Below are 21,600 nucleotides of genomic sequence, written 5' to 3'. Positions count from 1 at the left end.
AAAAAGTAAAACTGTCTCCATTCATAGAAGACATAATTATAGAAAAATCCTAAGAAACAAAAAACAAAAACACCAGAACTAGTAAGTGAATTTAGCAAGGTCACAGGGTAAAAGTTAGTGTCAGAAACCAGTTGTATTTCTTTATAATGGCAGAAAATAAACGGACACTAAAATTCAGGAAAAATATCATAAATTACTTAGGAATAAATATAACAAAAGGCATGTACAACTTCTATATAAAAACTGTAAGACTTTGCTAAAAGGGATTAAAGAAGGCCTTAATAAATGGAGAGAGATAAAATGTTTATGGATTTGGGAAACTCAGTATTGTTAAAATGTCAATTTACCCCAAACTAATCTACAGATTCAATGCAATCCTAGTCTTAATCTTGGTAGTCTTTCTTAAAAACAGAAATTTACAAACTAATTTTAAAATTTATAAAATGCAAAGGACATGAAATAGACAAACTTTAAAGGAACAAAAATGGGAGACTTACACTAATCAGTTCAAGACTTATTATAAAGCTGCAATAATCAAAGTAATATCTTTGACATAAGAATAGACATATCAATGAATGAACTAGATTACTGTTCAGAAATGGACCCACACTTTATAGTTAAGTGATTTTTTATAAGATATCAAATATCAAAGCAATTCGACCAGGTGCGAGTGGCTCACGCCTGTAATCTCAGTACTTTGGGAGGCCGAGGTAGGCAGATCACCTGAGGTCAGGAGTTTGAGACCAGCCTGACCAACATGGAGAAATCCCGTCTTTACTAAAAATACAAAATTAGCCAGGCATGGTGGTGCATGCCCATAACCCAGCTACTTGGGAGGCTGAGGCAGAAGAATTGCTTGAACCCAGTAGGCGGATCTTGCAGTGAGCTGATATAGCGCCATTACACTCCAGCCTGGGCAACAAGAGCAAAACTCTGTATCAAAGAAAAAAAAATTCAATGGGGAGAGGAAGAAATGATGCTGGAACAACTAAATATCCATATGTAAAGAAATGAAACTTAGCCTCTACCTCAAGCCATATAAAAAATTTAGTTTGAGACAGATCATAGGCCCAGACAATAAAGTCTAAAATCACAAAGTTTACATGAAAAAATTAGAGAGAGAGGCCGGGCGCGGTGGCTCATGCCTGCAATCCCAGCACTTTGGGAGGTGGAGGTGGGCAGATCATTTGAGGTCAGGAGTTCAAGACCAGCCTGACCAACATGGTGAAAACCTGGCTCTACTAAAAATACAAAAAAATTAGCTGGGACTGGTGGCGCGTGCCTGTAGTCCTAGCTACTCAGGAGACTGAGGCAGGAGAATGGCTTGAACCTGGTAGGCAGAGGTTGCAGTGAGCCGAGATCGTGCCACTGCACTCCAGCCTGGGAAACAGAGCAAGACTCCATCTCAGATAAAAAAAAAAAAAAAAAAAAAAAAAGCCCTGTAATCCCAGCACTTTGGAAGGCCTAGGCGGGTGGATCACCTGAGGTTGGGAGTTCGAGACTAGCCTGACCAACATGGGGAAACCCCCCACCTCTACTAAAAATAGAAAATTAATTGGGCATGGTGGCGCATGCCTGGAATCCCAGCTACTTGGGAGGCTGAGGGAGGAGAATCGCTTGAATCCGGGAGGCAGAGGTTGCAGTGAGCCAAGATTGCACCATTGCACTCCAGCCTGGGCAACAGGAGCAAAACTGTCTCAAAAAATAATAATAATAATAAAAGTAAATAAATAAATAAATCACAGAAACCATTTTGCCATTTGAGAGAAGGCAGAGATTTACTGGACACAGGAACAATAATCATGAAAAAAACTGGTAAATTGAACATCAAAATTAAAAACTTCTGTCATCAAAAGCCACCATAGAGACAAGCCACAGACTAGGAGAAAATAGTCACAAAATGAGTCTGACGAAGGACTTGTATTCAGAATAAAGAACTCCAAAAGTGAATAAAGATAATGAAAAGATAAACAACCCCAAAATGGACAAAAGACCTTAACAATAACTTCACAAGAGAAGCTGGATGAATGGGCAATAAGCACATGGAAAATTGTCATTAAGGAAAATTTAAACTATAATGATACCCAAAAAGCACTGAATTTTTTTTTTAATTTTAAAAAGAAAAAAAGAACTATAATGAGATATCATTAAATAGAATGGCAAATTAAACAGTCTATGTAATATATGCTGGCAGATATTTAGAATGGTATGATGCATTAAACTTAAATTTAAATGAGGTTATTATTTTAAGGACTTGTGTGTTTTCTGTAAGGAATAATACAATAATTGCAATTAAGAAATATTTCATACTGTATTAAACACATTCTTCCTGTTTTGTTAAAAAAAAAAAAAGTCTGACAACATCACCTATTGGGAAGGATATGAAACAACAGGAACTTTCGTACATTACTAGAGGAGAAGATGCAATCCTTTTGGAAAAAAGGTTTAGCAGTTTTTATTAAGTTCAACATATACCTGCCCTTTTACCCAGAAATTCCATTCTTAGGAATTTATCCAAGAAAAATGAAAACATATGTCCACAAAAACACTTGAATAAAAATGGAAATATCCTGAAACCAACGTATCAAGTAAGAGTATTCACTGTATTATTACAGTCTAGAGGGCCTATCTTATGGTGTCTTAATATAAATAATTTTCTTACATTCCTAAAATGTATTTTTTTTTTTTTTTTTTTTGAGACGGCATCTCGCCCTGTCGCCCAGGCTGGAGTACAGTGGTGTGATCTCAGCTCACTGCAAGCTCCGCCTCCTGGGTTCTTGTCATTCTCCTGCCTCAGCCTCCTGAGTAGCTGGGACTACAGGCGCCCGTCACCATGCCCGGCTAATTTTTTGTATTTTTAGTAGAGACGGGGTTTCACCATGTTAGCCAGGATGGTCTTGATCTCCGGACCTCGTGATCCACCCGCCTTGGCTTCCCGAAGTGCTGGGATTACTGGCATAAGCCACCGCGCCCAGCCCCTAAAATGTATCATTAAAAGCTGCTGATTTTTAACAGTGCAAAATTTATGTTATTTGGTATATAAAACACATTAAAATGTGGTTAAGTACAGAATAACAATGCCTAATATTTTAATGTGTTGCATATTAAAAAAACAGAAGGTCATAGAAGTTTTATTCATAATAGCCAAAACTTAGAAACAACTCGAATGTTCATCCACAGAACAACAGATTGTGGGCAACTGTGGCATATTTATACAATGAAACACACTCAGCAATAAAACGGAACCAACTTCTAATAATCATTACGTCATAGATAAATCTGACAGACATTATGCTAAGCCAGGCACAAAAGGACTACAATTTCATTTTTATAAGATCTAGAACCAGGCTGGGCGCAGTAGCTCATACCTGTAATCACAACACTTTGGGAGGCTTAGGGGAGAGCATCACTTGACCCCAGGAGTTCAAGATCAGCCTGGGCAGCAAAGTGAGACCTTGTCTCTTCAAAAAATTAGCCAGGATGGCCGGGCACAGTGGCTCATGCCTGTAATCCCAACACTTTGGGAGGCCGAGGTGGCCGGATCATTTGAGGCCTGGAGTTTGAGACCAGCTTGGCCAACATGGTGAAACCTGGTCTCTACTAAAAAATACAAAAATTAGCTGGGCATGGTGGTGCGTGCCTGTAATCCCAGCTACTCAGGAGGCTGAGGTGGGAGAATTGCTTGAACCCAGAAGGCAGAGGTTGCAGTGAGCTGAGATCATGCCATTGCACTTCAGCCTGGGCGACAGAGTGAGACTCTGTCTCGGAGGAAAAAAAAAGGAAAAAGAAAATTAGTCAGCATAGTGACAGACACATGTGATCCTAGCTATTTGGGAGGCTGAGGCAGGAGGAAAGGTTGAACCTGGGAAGTTGAGGCTGCAGTAAGCCATGATCACGCCATTGCACTCCAGCCTGGTCAACAGAGCAAAACCCTGTCTCAAAAAAAAAAAAAAAAAAAAAAAAAAAAAAAAAAATTCTAGAACCACCCAAGGTAATCTAAGGTGACAATATCAACACAGTGGTTACCTAGGGGGCTGGAGCCAATGACAGGGAAATTTCTAGTGAGACAGGAAAGTTGTCTATCTTGACAATACATAAATTACATAAGGTTAACTACTGTCAAAGATGTACAATTAAGGCCGGGCGCGGTGGCTCACACCTGTAATCCCAGCACTTTGAGAGGCCGAGGTGGGTAGATCACGAGGTCAGGAGCTCGAGACCATCCTGGCCAACGTGGTGAAACCCTGTCTCTACTACAAATACAAAACAAATTAGCAGGGCGTGGTGGCGCACATCTGTAGTCCCAGCTACTCGGGAGGCTGAGGCAGGAGAATCGCTTGAACCCAGGAGGCGGAGGCTGCAGTGAGCCAAGATCACGCCCCTACACTCCAGCCTGGGCAACAGCATGAGACTGTCTCAAAAAAAAAAAAAAAAAAAGTACAATTAAGATTTGTCTTTTGACATATGTAAATTTTCCCTTAAGAAAAAACACTCAAAACTCACAGAGGGACCAAGAGATAAAATTTTAGTAATATAAATTTGAGTTTCCTACCTGAAGGGATTACCCCAAAGCCTTTATGGTTCTATTATTTCTTACCATCTAGGCAAACGCAGCTAGCTACATGCCAAGTTGATGATACCCCCATGTACTTCTACATTTCATTCTGCACCAAACTGAATAAATAATCACAAATCTCCAAATTAAGAACATAACACTCATTTTAGACAACTACAGAAATCTAAATTATCTAGAAGATATTTACTGCATTTTCCCAGGTCAGAGAGAGCAGTGTAGACGAGGGAAATTCCATTATACTGAAGGCCCCATGATAACATACAGAATTAAAATTCTACCTCTGGGTATTTACTGAAACATGTACAAAGACATGTACACAAACATGTGCAGGGTATTCCTTGCAGCATTGTTTGCTACAGAAAAAAAAAACCTAGAAATCTCCATTTCTAATTTCATTATTAGGTCAATCAAATAAACTACAGCCTGTCCTTACTATGAAAAAGTTATAAAGAATGAGGTAGATTTATATATATTGACATGAAAAGATCTCCAAAACACACTGTTAAGTGAAAAAATGTAAGCCACAATTATAATACACATAGTATAATTTCATTCAGATGTGTCTAATATACACAGTATAATTTCAGCATGTATCACACATGCCAGCCAGGTGCAGTGGTTCACACCTGTAATCCCAGCACTTTGGGAGGCCAAGGTGGGAGGATCTCTTGAGTCCAGGAGTTGGAGACCAGCCTGGGCAACATAGGGAAACTCTGTCTCTACAAAAATACAAAAGTTAGCCGAGCATGGTGGCATATGCCTATGGTTCTAGCTACTTGGAAGGAACACTTGGGCCCAGGAGTTGGAGGCTGCAGTGAGTTATGATCATGCCACTGTACTCTAGACTAAGCGACAGAGTGGGACTCTGTCTCAAAAAAAGAAATAACCAATGGTTTTAAAACTAACACAACATTGATTCCAATCTCTGGACTATTCACATTATAAAGAAATAGCTTGATATAGTTTGGATCTGTGTCCCCTCTAAATCTCATGTTGAATTGTAATCCCCAATGTTGGAGGTGGGGCCTGGTGGGAGGTCACTGAATCATGGGAGGGATTTCTTATGAAAGTTTAGCACCGTCCTCTTGGTGCTGTTCTCCCAATAGTGAGTTTTTGTGAGCTCTGGTTGTTTAAAAGTGTGGCACCTCCTCCTCACCTCTTGTTCCTGCGTGATGTGATGTGCCTGCTTCCCTTTCCCCTTCAGCCATGACTGTAAGCTTCCTGAGGTCCCCACCTGAAGCTGAGCAAATGTTTATGCCATGCTTGTAGAGCCTTGCAGAACTGTGAGCCAATTAAACCTCTTTTCTTTATGAATTATCCAGCCTCAGGTATTTTTTTTTTTTTTTTTTTTTTTGAGACAGAGTCTCGCTCTGTCGCCCAGGCTGGAGTGCAGTGGTGCAATCTCAGCTCACTGCAAGCTCCGCCTCCCGGGTTCACGCCATTCTCCTGCCTCAGCCTCTCCGAGTAGCTGGGACTACAGGCGCCCGCCACCACGCCCGGCTAATTTTTTGTATTTTTAGTAGAGATGGGGTTTCACCGTGGTCTCGATCTCCTGACCTCGTGATCCGCCCGCCTCGGCCTCCCAAAGTGCTAGGATTACAAGTGTGAGCCACCGCGCCCGGCCAGGTATTTCCTTATAGCAATGCAAAAACAGCCTAACACTCAGTTTTAAAATAGAATCCTGCAAGAGATCAAGACTTCAAGTTTTTTTTTGTGTGTGTGTGTGTGTGTTGTTTTTTTTTTTTGAGATGGAGTTTTGCTCTTGTCGCCCAGGCTGGAGTGCAATGGCATGATCTCGGCTCACTGCAACCTCCGCCTCCTGGGTTCAAGCAATTCCCCTGCCTCAGCCTCCTGAGTAGCTGGGATTACAGGCATGAGCCACCATGCCCAGCTAATTTTTGTATTTTAAGTAGAGAAAAGACTTCAAGTTTTTTAAAAAGCAAGAAACTGAAAGAACAACCCCTCTTCATGGAAATACGTAGGTCTTCCATATGAGAGCTTTATTACTTCCAGACAGAAAAGGAACTGGAACTATCTGCACCGCTCTGCTTGAGATATTACTCATGGTTCAGTAATTTATATGAAGAAGACTATTCAATTAAAAAAAACCTCACACATATCTATAGTTACCTATGTGCTTTCACACACGTTACTTCATTTTATCCTAATGATTCAGGGAAAAAAAAAAAAAAACGTAAAAAAATCATTGCTAAAGACACTTCTAATGCTCATCCACATCCTAGTTTCATATATCCCTGAGACTCAGGAGAATTACACTTTCCCGACCTGTTCTGTAGCTGGACAGAGGCATTAGGCCTAGTTTTGCCTAATGGGATTTGGGTAAGATCATGATTTCTGAGACAAAGCATTTATTTGCTGAGCATGATCTGCCAGCTCTATTCTGTTCCTGCTGTGGTGAACCTTGAAAGCATTACACTAAGCTTATGGAAACATAAGATGGTGTGAAAAAACTACCTGGAGCAGAACCTCTACTTATCACCCCACTCATCTGAATTGGTCACACAGTCTGAGTAATAAATATATCTTGGTACATAAAGTCTTTGGGATTGTAGAGTTGTTTATCATTTTTAGCATAATCTCAACTGTCATGACCAACAGAATCAGAGTTAAAACATCCCAACAGAAATGATAAATGTTCAAGGTGATGGATATCCTAGTTACCTTGATTTGATCATTACACCTTATGTGCATGTATCAAAATTACATATACCCCATAAATATGTACAATTATTATATACCAATACAAACCAGTATTAAAGTAAAAAAAAAAGCCTATGCAAAATTATTTAATAGTTAATAAAGCATCATAAAATACTATCTAGAAACAAAAACACTCCTGATGGCAGCATAAGCCCCCCCGCCCCCAATGCCGATTTCTGGTTATCTATAACATTCATGTAATACGTTTTTAAATGTTAAAAAAGAATGTTCTCAATTTAACTATACTAAAAAAACAGGGGGATGAAACCTTACTTCTCTGTATCTTAAAAGAAGTATTAAGCTAAAAACTTAACTCATGAAAGTATGATTTCATATTCTACTCGTTTTATTTTTCTTAATGGTTATACAAAATGTCAAAGTATACAATTGTCAAAATCAACACTAGATTTTTGCCCACTAAGATTTTTTACACCCTAAAACCATTTCTATTTAATAACGAATAACAAGTGCTAAGTTTGACCACTCTTTTCCTAATGGAGTACATAAAAAGTAGCTTACTGCCTACGAACACCCAGATGGCTTTTTTCTGACATCATGGAGACTTCAGAAAAATAATTTGTGACCAACACAATTTTAGAAACTATGAACAAATAACTCCCCATGGCAAAACTAATCTATGCCCTTCACAAATCCTTTTCCTAAATACTATATATAAAAGATCCTTTAATATCATTCTTTCTCATTAAAGAAACCTTCCGCATTATGGATATCAGTCACCTTTATCCTGAAGGGTCTAGTTTAGAAACCTCCCTAGAATTCCAATAACCATATTTCATCTTTCCAAATAACAGACTCTGTGTCATTTTACCAGGGCTCTGGGTTTCATGGAAACACCTACTTTTAAAATGAGATATTCATCCCCAGCACCCAGCATGGCCATTTACTATGAGTTTACTGTGTGCCAAGTATTGTGTAAAGTACTACACACAAAGGATCTCACCCTCTCAACAATGTAATAAAGAACCTGGCTGGTCTTTGATCTGGTTTCCTGGGAGGTAACCTCTAAATCCCTGGCATTACTTACGTGATCAGAGTGTCTCTGTTACTTGTGGGACCCCCGCAAATGAGAAAAACTATACATCCCAGAACAAGGCTTACTTTGGATCTGCCCTAACAAAACAGGAGGGAGGCCGGGCACACTGGCTCAGGCTTTTAATCCCAGCACTTTGAGAGGCTGAGGCAGGTGGATCACTTGAGGTCAGGAATTCGAGACAAGCCTGGCCAATGTGGTGAAACCCCATCCCTACTAAAAATACACAGATTAGCCAGTGTGCGCCTGTAGTCCCATCTACTAGGGAGGCAGAGACAGGAGAATTGCTTGAATCCGGGAGGCAGAGGTTGCAGTGAGCCGAGATCATGCCACTACAATCCAGCCTGGGCTACGGGGTGAGACTCCATCTCAAAAAAAAAAAAAGGGAAAGGCCACTGTGGCCCAGTACTGAACACAAAATACAAATGGGGTAAAGAGGGGCAATTATGCAGAGAGTTGGGCAGCAGCAGCAGCAGCAGAATGGTTGCATACAGGGGAATAATTAAATAAGCAAATATTTTGAGGAAAATGAGAATCAGGTTTTCTCTTGTCAGAGAAGGAAATTAAAAATACGCAAAGGAAGAAAACTAGAAAGAACCTTAGATGGGAATGGGAGAGATCACTACAGATGCATGGTTTTCAATATCTATTTCAATACATTTATACAGATAGGTATAAAATAAAGCTCCACTGAGACAGCCTGAGAGTTATAACACCAACAGCAACATGCACACATACCATCTTATTTGTAAACACCATTTTCCACTACAAAGAACCAGGATCCTTGGCAAAATGGTTGATTTCAGGGTTGGGGCAGGAGAAAGCTCAAGATTGCCTGGCACATCTTGTTGTACCAGGATGAAAAGAAAAAACAGAAGGGAAAAGGAAAGGAAAAGAAAAAGAGCTCAAAGGATGATAGAGATACGAAAAAGAACAAAGATAGCTTGAAGGGGCTCCTATTGACCAAATCTAGGACAATTTGAGCATAATAATGAGACCCCACAAATACTGATATAAATAAATAAATTGAAAGTTTGATAATGAAGAGGATACTTAATAGTCTCAAAGTACTTCCCAGCAACATACTTATTGATCACATAGGGGAAAAGAGTAACATTACAGTGGAGAAGTCTTACAGACATCCCTTTAATCAAGTGATCAATATCACCAGTTGTAGAACTAATCAAAATCATATATACCACCTGACAGGGTTAAAACATGATTTCCGTGGCATTCCTGTCACAGATGCAACTTGAATCTAATTATGAAAACCAGACAAACCCAAATTGAGGGGACATTGACAAAATAACTGGTCTGTAATCTTCAAAAGCGTCAAGATCACGAAAGTCACAGAAAAACTGAGGAAACATTCCAGATTGAAGATTAAAAGACAAGATATACAAATGAATAATTTGGAACTAGATCCTATTAATACAAAGAACATTACTGAACAATGGGGTCTCAATTTCCTATCTGTAAATTATGAGGTTCAACTAGGTCTACTGCTCCAAACATCAACAGAATATTCAAAGTGGTTTCTGTAATAGCAAACAAAAAACTAGGTCTAATAGTTTTTCAATATATATACTGTTCTCTATTGATATTCTAAATACACTAACAAATAAAACCACCATAGATACCCAGAGGCTTTCACCAAAATTAGCTTATTAAATTTAAGTTTTACAGGAAAAAGTTTAAAGGAAAAAGTTAAATAATGTCTCCATCAACAACACATCCACACAAAAGAATATTATTTAGCTACACAAGCTGATACGGAAAGCTGTTAAGCTATGGTTAAATACAGAAAAGAAAATTTAGCTCAGTATATGTAACATATTCTCATCTGTATTTATGTATGTAGGTTTAAAATTGCCATATATCTTGGCCTATATACACAAAGAAAATTTCTGAAAGAGGCCGGGTACAGTGGCTCATGCCTGTAATCCAGCACTTCGGGAGGCCAAGGCAGGTGGACCATCTGAGGTCAGGAGTTTGAGACCAGCTTGGCCAACATGGTGAAACCCCATCTCTATTAAAAATACAAAAATTAACTGGGCATGGTGGTGGGCTACGCCTGTAATCCCAGCTAGTCGGGAGGCTGAGGCAGGAGGATTGCTTGAACCTGGCAGGTGGAGGTTGCAGTGAGCTGAGATCGCGCCACTGCACTCCAGCCTGGGTGACAAGACAAGACTCCATCTCAAAAAAAAAAAAAAAAAAGGAAAATTTCTGAAATGATATATGGGAAAATGTTAACAATGATTAATTCTGGAAAATAGGATAGTCAAAAAGGGGACAAGACACTTTATTCTCCATCTTCTACCCTTGTATACTTAATTTTCACCAAGAAATTTAAAAAAGAAAAAGTCTTCCTAACAGCAGTAAATGCATACAGCACCCAGATCTTGGTTTCTAACTACCATTCCCAAATGAAAGAAAAATCTTTAAAGAAATAGCTGATTCTATATATGGGTCAGAGCAAGTACAAAGTGAGCTGGGGGCATCTTGTTGTGCCAGAAAGGAAAGAAGCACTCACAAACTAATGAAGGCATGTGCAAAAGACAAGCTGGTGTGACGGGGCTCTCACTAGCCAAATCTATGGCAATTTGAACATCAGAATTACTGTAACTAAAAAATATCAAGAAAAGCAAGAAAGTGATTATTTCAAGAGTCAAGATGTCAGTTAATTATGGGGGAAGGAAGAAAGCACACAGTGGGCTTCGAAAATGCTGGTGACAAGATTTTTTTATCAAGAATAATTATAAAAATATCTGCTTTAATTATTTATTAAATAGCATGTATTTGTAATACGGATTTTTAAGCAGATATGGTATTTCATAATTTTTAAACAAAAACTTTAAAGTTCCAGGGAAAAAAAGAGGTCAAATAAAACAAGAGCCTCCTAGAAAGAAAATTAAAATATTTTACCTGCAAGAATATGTAGGCTCTCCTACTTTAAAAACACGACCACAAAGATGAGAAGGTTTGTTTGCTTGCTCAAGTTTTGGAAATCCAAATGCAGGATCTTCACCACAAAGGTACCATTCCATTGGTCCCAACAAAACATGCTGTGCCAGCATGTCTTCTTTCTGTGGAAAAGGGTTGGGACCCCTGCAGTAGATTTTGGGTACATAGTGGGCTAAATGCTGGTACACTTCTCTAGTGAGGTCAGTTGCTTGCAGCCATTTCTTTAAAAGAAGAAAAAAGAAGAAATGGTTTTAAACACCAACAAACTAATTTGAACAAATTTACCCTACTTTCTTTTAGGTACAAAAATAATGACAAAAGCATATTAAAATATTTTGTTTACAACACTCACCACCGTACGTTAGAAATTTAATCTATTAAAATGTCAAGTATGTTTAAATCCTACTTTTAAGTGTAAGTAAAATTAAAATGAAAAAAGCCCCCTTCCTTCCCTGCAAAATGACTCTTGAAGCAACCTTCTCTAGGCAGTACCAGAAAACAATTACAAGAAATCATTATATAAGACATGAACCATTGAGCTCATCTGACGTCCTTCCTAATGCTTTGCTCAAATGTTATTCTCATTGTGATATGAATTCTCACGTCAGTTTGTCCATAGGAAGAGTGTACGGTGAACATGAACAGCCAATATGTACGGTGAACATGAACAGCCAATACACATTTCTTAATGATTCATAAAAAAGTTTATATACCAGTCTCTTATGAATAAGTCAGCCCACAAGAGACTGTTGTACCAATTATGCCTTCTTTCTCTGATCAACCTCTCTCTATAAGGCCTTTTCCGTTTGCTCTCCCCACTAAAAACAAATTTTAAAGCATGATTCTACTTAGATCTCATAGGCACCAACTCAATAACTGAATGCATCATCTCCCCTGCATGCTCCACCAAAATCTGTTATTTTCTCCATTTCCCTATTTTAGCTCAATCTGGGTATCCACACCAAAAAATCTGAAAAGCTTCCCAGCACTATGGGAGGCCAGGCCAAGCGGATCACCTGAGGTCAGGAGTTCAAGACCAGCCTGGCCAACATGGTGAAGTCTCTTCTCTACTAAAAATATAAAAATTAGCTGGGCGTGGTGGCACATGCCTGTAATCCCAGTTACTCGAGAGGCTGAGGCAGGAGAAATCGCTTAAACCCTGGAGGCAGAGGTTGTAGTGAGCCAAGATCCAGCCTGGGTGACAGAGCAAGAGTCTGTCTCAAAGGACAAAAAAACAAACAAACAAACAAAAAAAAACCGACTCACTTCTGCTAGAATTCAGTTAACTGAACCGTGAACAAAACCCACAGATGGTGAGAAAGAGGAACGGGGAAGTGGGTTGAAAAACTACCTATTGGGTACTATGCTCAGTACCCGGGTGCAATATACTCATGTAACAAACTTGCACATGTATTCCTTAAATCTAAAGTAAAAGCTGAAATTTAAAAAAACCTCCAATGTTTACCTATGGATTACCACCTAAATTCCAGTTACATTTTTATTTAAAAAAAAAAAAGAGTATGTTCAAGTGATATCTAACATCATAAGAAGTCAACATAAGGTCTTCATTTTAGCTATTACTTGTATATTCTTCAGACCACTCCTTCTAAAAACAACATACAGAGATTTTAAATATACACGAGGTGATGTATATTAACTTTCTAGTCAATTTCTGTTTTTCAGAGAACTTTTACTAAAAATGTAAAAATTTTGTTCATAAGTTAAGGGACTGGATAGAAGCTTATAACCAAAAACGGTGAAAGAGTTTTCATGCTTAAAGTGAAACTAAACTATTTTCCAAATATTACTAACATTGTTGTGTTTACATTATGCAAGTAGGAAAGAGACTAAATTACTTTCAAAACAACAGCATTTCTTCCCTGGTGGCCAAGTGGTTAGGGAAAATAAAAATAAAAATAAAACTAAAACAGCAGCAGCAGCAGCATTTCTTACGAGACAATCCTACAGGCTTTAAGTATTCTCTCCCTTCAGAGTGACTCAATCAAAATTTTATATATACATACACATCCTTTAAGCTCAGTAATTATAAAGAGGACAAGTTTTAAAAAAAGAAAAAAGAAAAAGCAGAGTCCTCAACAAGCATACTAGAATCTTATTCTTTGAGCTAAAAGACCTCTTTTTTGGCCTCATTCAAAGGTAAATGTCTCATTTTTCACCCATTGTCAGCAAACCAAAACAAGAATGAACGTAGTCAAATGATCCTAAGCGTTTTTTTTTTTTTTGAGTCTCGTGCTGTCGCCCAGGCTGGAGTGCAGTGGTACGATCTCGGCTCACTTCAACCTCTACCTCCCAGGTTCAACTGATTCTCCTGCCTCAGCCTCCTGAGTAGCTGGGGTTACAAGTGTGCACCACCACACCTGGCTAATTTTTGTATTTTTAGTAGAGATAAGGTTTCACTATGTTGACCAGGCTTGTCTCAAACTCCTGACATCAGGTGATCCGCCCACCTCGGCCTCCCAAAGGTGCTGGGATTCAATTTACTCTTCATGAACGAAAAATTAAGCAATAAGACCAAAATAATTCACCTCCATGATCCTAGAAAGTGCTTCAGACTATTTTAATTTACAACATATTGAAAGATTTTATTTAAAAACCAGTTTTTTTCCTCATATTTTATGTTCCCATTCCTGTAAAACTTCACTGTTGCAGAATTTCAATACAAGAATGAAAGGTTGCTTTAGAAGGGATGCTTTCTTTTTTTTTTTGAGATGGAGTCTCGCTCTGTCGCCCAGGCTGGAGTGCAGTGGCGCAATCTCGGCTCAGTGAAAGCTCCGCCTCCCAGGTTCAAGCCATTCTCCTGCCTCAGCTCTCCTGAGTAGCTGGGACTACAGGCTAGAAGGGATGCTTTCTAAAAAAAAATTATGTAGTCTAGTGACTGTAACAAGAGAGCAAATTTGTTCATAGATTTCTTCAACAAAAATTCAGACAATAGTATCAGCTTCTGGTTAAGAAAAAAAAAAAAAAAATCGGCCAGGCCCAGTGGTGGCTCATGCCTGTAATCCCAGCACTTGGGAGGCCAAGGCGGTTGGCTCATTTGAGTTCAGAGGTTCGAGACTAACTTGGGCAATATGGCAAAACCCCATCTCTACTAAAAATAAAAGAAAATTAGCTGGGCATGGTGGTGCACACCTGTAGTCCCAGCTACTCAGGAGGCTGAGGTGGGAGGATCCTCCCACCTCAGGATCACTTGAGCCCCAGAGATTGAGGTTTCAGTGAGGCATGATCATGCCACTGCACTTCAGCCTGAGTGACAGAGTGAGATCCTGTCTCAAAAAACAAACAACCAACCAAAAAAACTAGCCACTTTACATAAAAATATTATTAGTAAAACAAGCAAGTATTTCACTCTTTATTACATATTATTATAAATAACAAGACGTAAAAGTCTGGTCCAAGAAAGGCACGCATATGCTCCCCATTTTTAAAATCTTTACTACTCCTGGGCGCCGTGGCTCACGCCTGTAATCCCAGCACTTTGGGAGGCCAAGGTGGGCAGATCACTTGAGGCCAGGAGTTCAAGACCACCATGGCCAACATGGTGAAACCCCATCTCTACTAAAAATACAAAAATTAGCCAAGAGTGGTGGTGCACGCCTGTAATCCCAGCTACTTGGGAGGCTGAGGCAAAAGAATGGCTTGAACTCAGGAGGCGGAGGTTGCAGTGAGCCTAGATCGCACCGCTGTACTCCAGCCTGGAGGACAGAGTGAGACTCCGTCTCAAAACCAAAAACTTTACTATCATTATATGAAAAATTCACAATCACCTAAAAGATTTGGGCTCTATTACGGGCACTTTAAGCTGATTAAACATACATACTTTATATACAAAGAAAAATTTATGACCGTCTTTCAGAAGTAGCTCACACATTTCCCCAAAGAATAAAATCTATAGCTTTTCATATTAGTTCTCACTAACATATGCTAACTGCAACTGTTTCTTCAACATGAAAAATTGAGATTTCCAGTTTGGTTGGCATTTTAATTTGTCTTTATTTCAGACACTTGTAGCTGTCACACCCATGTGGCACAAGAGAGTAATAAGCATTCACTATCTTATTAGAAGTCCCTCTTAAGGGAAGTAAAGAAACTGTCAACTCATTCCTCTAAAGTAAACATGTTATGACAATGTTTCCAGGAGCTTTCCCTCTACTGAATACTAAATTTAAGCCTTGGGATAGAAAGCAAGTACAATAAAATAAAAATGAAATGAAAAATGAAAGAATCCCTAGAGGTTAACCTTTTATTACAGTCTCTATTATTCTATACCCAATTAAAATTGTATCCTTTAACTACTTTTGGTTTTGCTTTCAAACAAGGATAAGCAACATGTAAGTTAATCATAAAACAACTAGTGCTCATAACCATAAAAACAATAGTGCTCAATTGGGAGTTTTGGAGAATATATTGAGAAAAAATTTAAATAAATTATATTAAGAGCTCTACAAATTAAGGAGAGTATTTACAAATAAAAATAATACAGAAATTTAATAGGTTAAAGGACTAATTGAAAATGGGCAAAGAAGATATAAAAATGGCCAATAAGCTCATAAAAAGATGTTCAACATTGACTCATGAGGGAAATGCAAATCAAAACCACAATGAGAAGGCACAACACCCAAAAGAATGGCTGTAATCAAAACACATGCAAAAACAAGTGTTGGCAAGGATGTGGAGAAATCGGAACTCTCATGCACTACTGGTGGGAATGTAAAACAATGCAACTGCTTTGGAAAAATCTGGCAGTTCTTCAAAATAGTTAACATACGATCCACCAATTTCACTTCTAGGTATGTATATACCCAAGAGAAACAAAAACATAGGTCCCCACAAAAATTTGTAAAAAATGTTCACAGCAACATGATTCATAATACCCAAAAAGTAGAAACAACCCAAATATTCACCAACTGATGAACAGATAAATAATATATAGTTTATCTATACAAAGGAATGCCACTTGGCAATAAAAAAGAATGCATTACTGACACAGGTTGAGCATCCCTAATTTGAAAATGTGAAATCCAAAATGATCCAAAATCTGAAACTTTGCATGCCCACACGATGCTCAAAGAAGTGCTCATTGGAACATTTGGATTTCGGATTAAGGATGCTGAACTGGTATAACTGCAAATATTTTGAAATCCAAAAAAAATCCAAAATCCAAAACACTTCTGGTGGCAAGCGTAACGATACTCAATCTTTACATGGTACAACATGGATAAATTTTTTTTTTTTTTTTTTTTTGAGACGGAGTCTCACTCTGTCGCCCAGGCTGGAGTGCAGTGGCATGATCTTGACTCACTGCAAGCTCCACCTCCCGGGTTCACGCCATTCTCCTGCCTCAGCCTCCCAAGTAGCTGGGACTACAGGCGCCCGCCACCATGCCCTGCTAATTTTTTGTATTTTTAGTAGAGACGGAGTTTCACCATGTTAGCCAGGATGGTCTCAATCTCCTGACCTTGTGATCTACCTGCCTTGGCCTCCCAAAGTGCTGGAATTACAGGTGTGAGCCACCGCGCCTGGCCCAACATGGATAAATATTTAAAACACTATCCTAAGAGAAAGAAGTCAGCCACAAATGAGAATATGTTGAATTCCATTTATATGAAATATCCAGGCAAATCTAAGGAGACAAAAATTAGTAGTTGATTAGACCTCGGGAGTTTAGGTGCCAATGAGAAGTGACTGCCAATAGGTACAGGATTTCTTTTTTGGGGTGATAAAAATATCCTAAAATTGATCATAGTGATGATTGCACAACTCTGAATATACTAAAAACCACTGAATTGAACTGTACAGTATGTGAGTTACATCTCAATAAAACGGTTTAAAAAATGTACAGCAAAAAGATAACCAATACAGACCTAAAACTCTACATAAAACTTAACGAATTCATTATTAAAAAAAAATTTTTTTTTGAAGACAGGGTCTCACTCTATCACCCAAGATGGAGTACAGTGGCATGATCATAGCTCACTGTAACTTCTAACACCTGGGCTCAAGCGATCCTCCCCGCTTAGCCTTCTGAGTAGCTAGGACTGCAAGTTCATGCCACCACACCCAGCTTTTTTTTTTTTTTTTTTTTTCCAGTAGAGACAGGGTATAGCTATGTTGCCCAGGCTGGTCTCAAACTCTTAGACTTAAGCAGTCCTCCCACCTCAGCCTCCCAAATAGCTGGGATTACTGGCATGAGTCAGTACTCCCAACCTGTATTTCTTTTATACTCAGGGAAAAAGACGGGGTCCCGCTCTCTCGCCCAGGCTGAGTGCAGTGGCGCGATCTCGGCTCACTGCAACCTCAGCCTCCTGGGTTCAAGCAACTCTCCTGCCTCAGCCTCCCGAATAGCTGGGATTACAGGGGTGCACCACCATGCCCGGCTAATTTTTGTAGTTTTAGTAGAGAAAGGGTTTCACTATGTTGGCCAGGATGGTCTCTATCTCTTGACCTTGTGATCTGCCCGCCTCAGCCTCCCAAAGTGCTGGGATTACAGGCGTGAGCCACCACGTCCAGCATGTTTACTTTTAAAACCGTAATCACTCATTGGTACATACTGTAACTATATGTAGTATGGAAAGTAAACAGAGCCAAGAAGTGTTGGGAAAGTCATACTTATGGAATCAATTCTAACAAGAAAAAAGAATGAGAAGAGAGGGTCACTGTAATATCCTAAACTTACAAATATTAAAGAATCAGCTTAGATACTTTTCTCTGTGAGGCATACTAGCTGGAATGGATGGGATCACAAAAAGTTCTTCCTCCTTATAACAGGAATAAGAAAAGCGGTATGTAAATGAAATGTGGAAAGGATGACACTAGTGCTCATTAGGTGATTTTTAAATGTTGGTGATCCTAACAAATTACCAATGACAGAGGTCTAAAGCCTGCAGTCACTGTTTTCTCTACTTGTTTCTCTTCCCTAAAATGTACTTTCAACCTAAGAGAAAACTTTATTAATTTAAATGTGTGATAAAAAGCTGAAGCCTAAGCTGAAAAAACAGTTTTAAATGTTAGGTGTTTTAACTTAATACAGACAGTAAAGTCCTCACAAAGTAAGGCAAGATTAAGGTTATATAGTTGAAGGAATTTTATATTTTAATATTGGTTTTCGAGGTAGGAGGATCTCTTGAGCCTAGGAGGTCAAGGCTACAGTGAGCTATGATTATGTCACTGTACTCTAGTCTGGGCAACAGTGTAAGACCCCATCTCTTATCAAAAAAAGAAAAAAAAAAAAGAGTTTGCATCTTCTCTATTTGAGAGAATTGTGTTGGCCTTCAGACTAAACTTTAAAAAAAACTTATTGTTCAGAAAGGCATTTAAAAGTAAACAGGGTAGGCCGTGTGCAGTGGCTCACGCCTGTAATCCCAGCACTTTGGGAGGCCGAGGCAGACGGATCACCTGAGGTCAGGAGTTCGAGACCATCCTGGACAACGTGGTGAAACCCTGTGTCTACTAAAAATACAAAAATTAGTCAGGTGTGGTGGCACACGCCTGTAATCCCAGCTGTAATTCGGGAGGCTGAGGCAGGAGAATCACTTGAACCCCGGAGGCGGAGGTTGCAGTGAGTCAAGATCGCGCCATTGCACTCCAGCCTGGCGACAGAGCAAGACTCTGTCTCAAAAAAACAACAAAAAAAAGCAAACAGGGTAAAATGTAGCTCAGATTATGATCTTCACAAACTCAAATGAAGTCCAAATTAATAATTTTTTGTTGCATTTTCCTTGATTTTTCCCTACTGCATCTGCTTGAGAATTTCACTGAACAAGAACTAGGAGCACTGGCCTCCAGCACTACTTTTATAACCAGTTTCCTCAGGAGCCTCTAAAAATTGAAGAACCTCTAATCACTTGATAGTTTGCACTTTTAGAATGGGATAACGGAATTTGTACCCTGTATCACTGGGCCAAGACACAAAATTCAGTGAGAGAAAAAAACCACAACAGTACTTTGAGGTAAGCAACAGATATCAATTAGAAGAGGCATGGAGAGCAAACAGCTGTCATTATTATTTAACAGTTTACTTGTAACACTACTTTCATTTTCTTTTTTCAAATCTCTGATAAACGAAAGGCAGAAATTCCTTGAGTTGTGCAACATTAAGTAGAAAGTAAATGAAAACAGACCTAGGCTAAACAAGTAAGTAGGTTTAAAAAACACACCAAGGCAGGGCGCAGTGGCTCACGCCTGTAATCCCAGCACTTTGGGAGGCCCAAGCAGGTGGATCATCTGAGGTCGGGAGTTTGAGACCACCCTGACCAACATGGAGAAACCCCAACCCTATTAAAAATACAAAATTAGCCGGGGGTGGTGGTGCATGTCTGTAATCCCAGCTACTCGAGAGGCTGAGGCAGGAGAATCGCTTGAACCCGGGAGACGGAGGCTGCGGTGAGCTGAGATCGCGCCATTGCACTCCAGCCTGGGCATCGAAAGCGAAACTCCGTCTCAAAAACAAAAACAAACAACAAAACACACCCAAATAAGCAAAGATTCAGCATTTAACAACGTATTTCTTTAAAGTTTTCACCTCTACTCCTGACATTTCTTTCTACCCGGACTTAATGTCCTCACCAATTCAAGCAAAATAACTATTCACTGACCAACAGCTCCACAGTGCCCCCAATCCCAAATTTTGTTCGTAGCATTCAGATTGCTGACTTTTATTCACGGGTCACTCCCTTCCTAGCAGCCTTTTTAATTGGAGGTCTTAGGGGTGGGGCCCAAGCTGTCTTGGTCCATTCACAGTCATTCTGGGCAATCTCTTCTAATGGGTGTTCCCTGTCCTTATTGGGGAAAGATGCCGTCGAGTTTATTACTCTACAACTCTGCTATTTACACTAGCATATTCATATTACAGTTTTAATGCAATACTGCGTTTGAATGGTTTTACGTTTGGAGCATAACTGCTCCTACTACACTGTGACCAATTCTCACGTTTAGCTTATACAGTATTTGTTGAAAGCTGCTCTATCAACGTTACATAACATTTGTTCTCCATCCAATTACGCCTAATTCCTAGAAAAAATATTTTTAAAATTTCCCAGCCTCCACGACTACTTTCTCATACTCAGTAAACTTTCCACACATGCATCAACGTTGTCAACTAATCAAACCGATGCAAAAAAAAAAAAAAAGATAGCACTGAAAGGGATAACGAAGGGTAATGTCCTTTGCCTTCTTGGTGCCTGGGGCAGTACCAAAAACAAAGTAGGGGCTCGGTTAGGGTGGCATGCTTAGTCGGAGGAGCACACGGCTCCGCTTGTCTCAGGAAAAGCAATTAACTAGATAAAGTAGGGCGATTATACCAAAAACAAAAGAAGCGTCTCTTCTCCTCTTCCAAGAGCTGATATAAAGGGCAAAGGCCCATGTGTTGGGAGACTTAATGGGAGGCTGGGGGAAAGGAGGTATGATGGAAGCGCCCTGGGTTCTCCTGGGCAGAAAGGGAAAGTAAACGTAGTTAGTGCACAGCGCAGCTCTGGCAGCTGTTGAAAATGGAGAGAGGGGCAGGATCGGTGGCCTCCCCGGGCTATTACCCCACAAGGCGAGGGCCGGCACAGCTGTTTCCCCAAGTCTGGGCCGGGCTGCTCCAGGACGTCCAGGAGTCGGTTCCTCCCCGCGGGCGCGGCCTGCGAGGGGCAGACGCACCCGCCCGGGTCCCGCCACTCACCCCCGCAATCTCCTCGGCCGAACATTCCAGCAAACTCCGGTCGATGGCCTGCACCTCTGGCTCTAGCTCCGACGCCATCTTCTCTCCTCCTCCTCCCCAGCGCTACCGCCGCCCGGAGAGCTGCAGCCTCACCTCGGCCCCGGCGGCCTCAACTGCCACCCCTGCCCCAGGCAATCAGTCCCGGAGCCGTCCAAGTGGCTGCAGGTGGAGCAAGAGAGGGAGAGAAGGGTGACGTGAACCGGAAAAGAAGAACAGCGGCCTCCTGCGCTCCCTCCCAAGCTTAGCGCCCAAGAGTCAAGTCACTGGCTCGTCCCTGACCCAGGAAAGGACACAGAAAACCCCAGGCCTGACACTCTCGCTGGCCACTACCGCGTCCTGCACCGGGAAACGGGCAATAACACCCAGGAGGCGAAGCGGAGCGTTCTGGGTACTGTAGTTCTGGGTGCTGTAGGTACAGCACAGCCGGGAAAGAGGTGGTGCCCTAATACGGTACCCCTCGAATGCATTGTGGGAGTTGTAGTCCATTCCCAAGGGGCGCTGGCTTAAATGGCAGATAAGCGGGCGGGGCTTTTCTGCCCAACGAGAATCATGGGAAGAGAGTCGTGGAAA

At 40.3% G+C, this 21,600-nt stretch overlaps 1 protein-coding gene across 5 annotated transcripts in view; it reads right to left on the bottom strand.

The window, feature by feature from the left end:
- The window catches only part of UBR2 (ubiquitin protein ligase E3 component n-recognin 2), a 129,287-nt gene extending 107,903 nt beyond the window's left edge, over window positions 1-21,384 (bottom strand). For 4 of the 5 annotated variants that reach the window (XM_030797587.1, XM_030797589.1, XM_030797590.1 and 1 more), the window contains exons 1-2: window positions 20,992-21,384; window positions 11,274-11,533 (exon numbers count right to left, since the gene is read on the bottom strand). In XM_030797587.1, coding sequence (XP_030653447.1) covers window positions 11,274-11,533; window positions 20,992-21,069 — 338 coding nt within the window. In that variant the 5' untranslated portion in view covers window positions 21,070-21,384. The remainder of the gene's footprint in view (window positions 1-11,273; window positions 11,534-20,991) is intronic. The other variant, XM_003266262.3, reaches the window with a different exon arrangement.
- Between the last annotated feature and the right edge of the window lie 216 nt (window positions 21,385-21,600).

This window comes from Nomascus leucogenys, chromosome 17 (assembly GCF_006542625.1).
Source record: "Nomascus leucogenys isolate Asia chromosome 17, Asia_NLE_v1, whole genome shotgun sequence".
Classification (NCBI taxonomy): Eukaryota; Metazoa; Chordata; class Mammalia; order Primates; family Hylobatidae; genus Nomascus; species Nomascus leucogenys.
The sequence above is the reverse complement of the archived record's forward strand: the minus strand, read 5'-3'. Positions and strand labels throughout refer to the sequence as shown.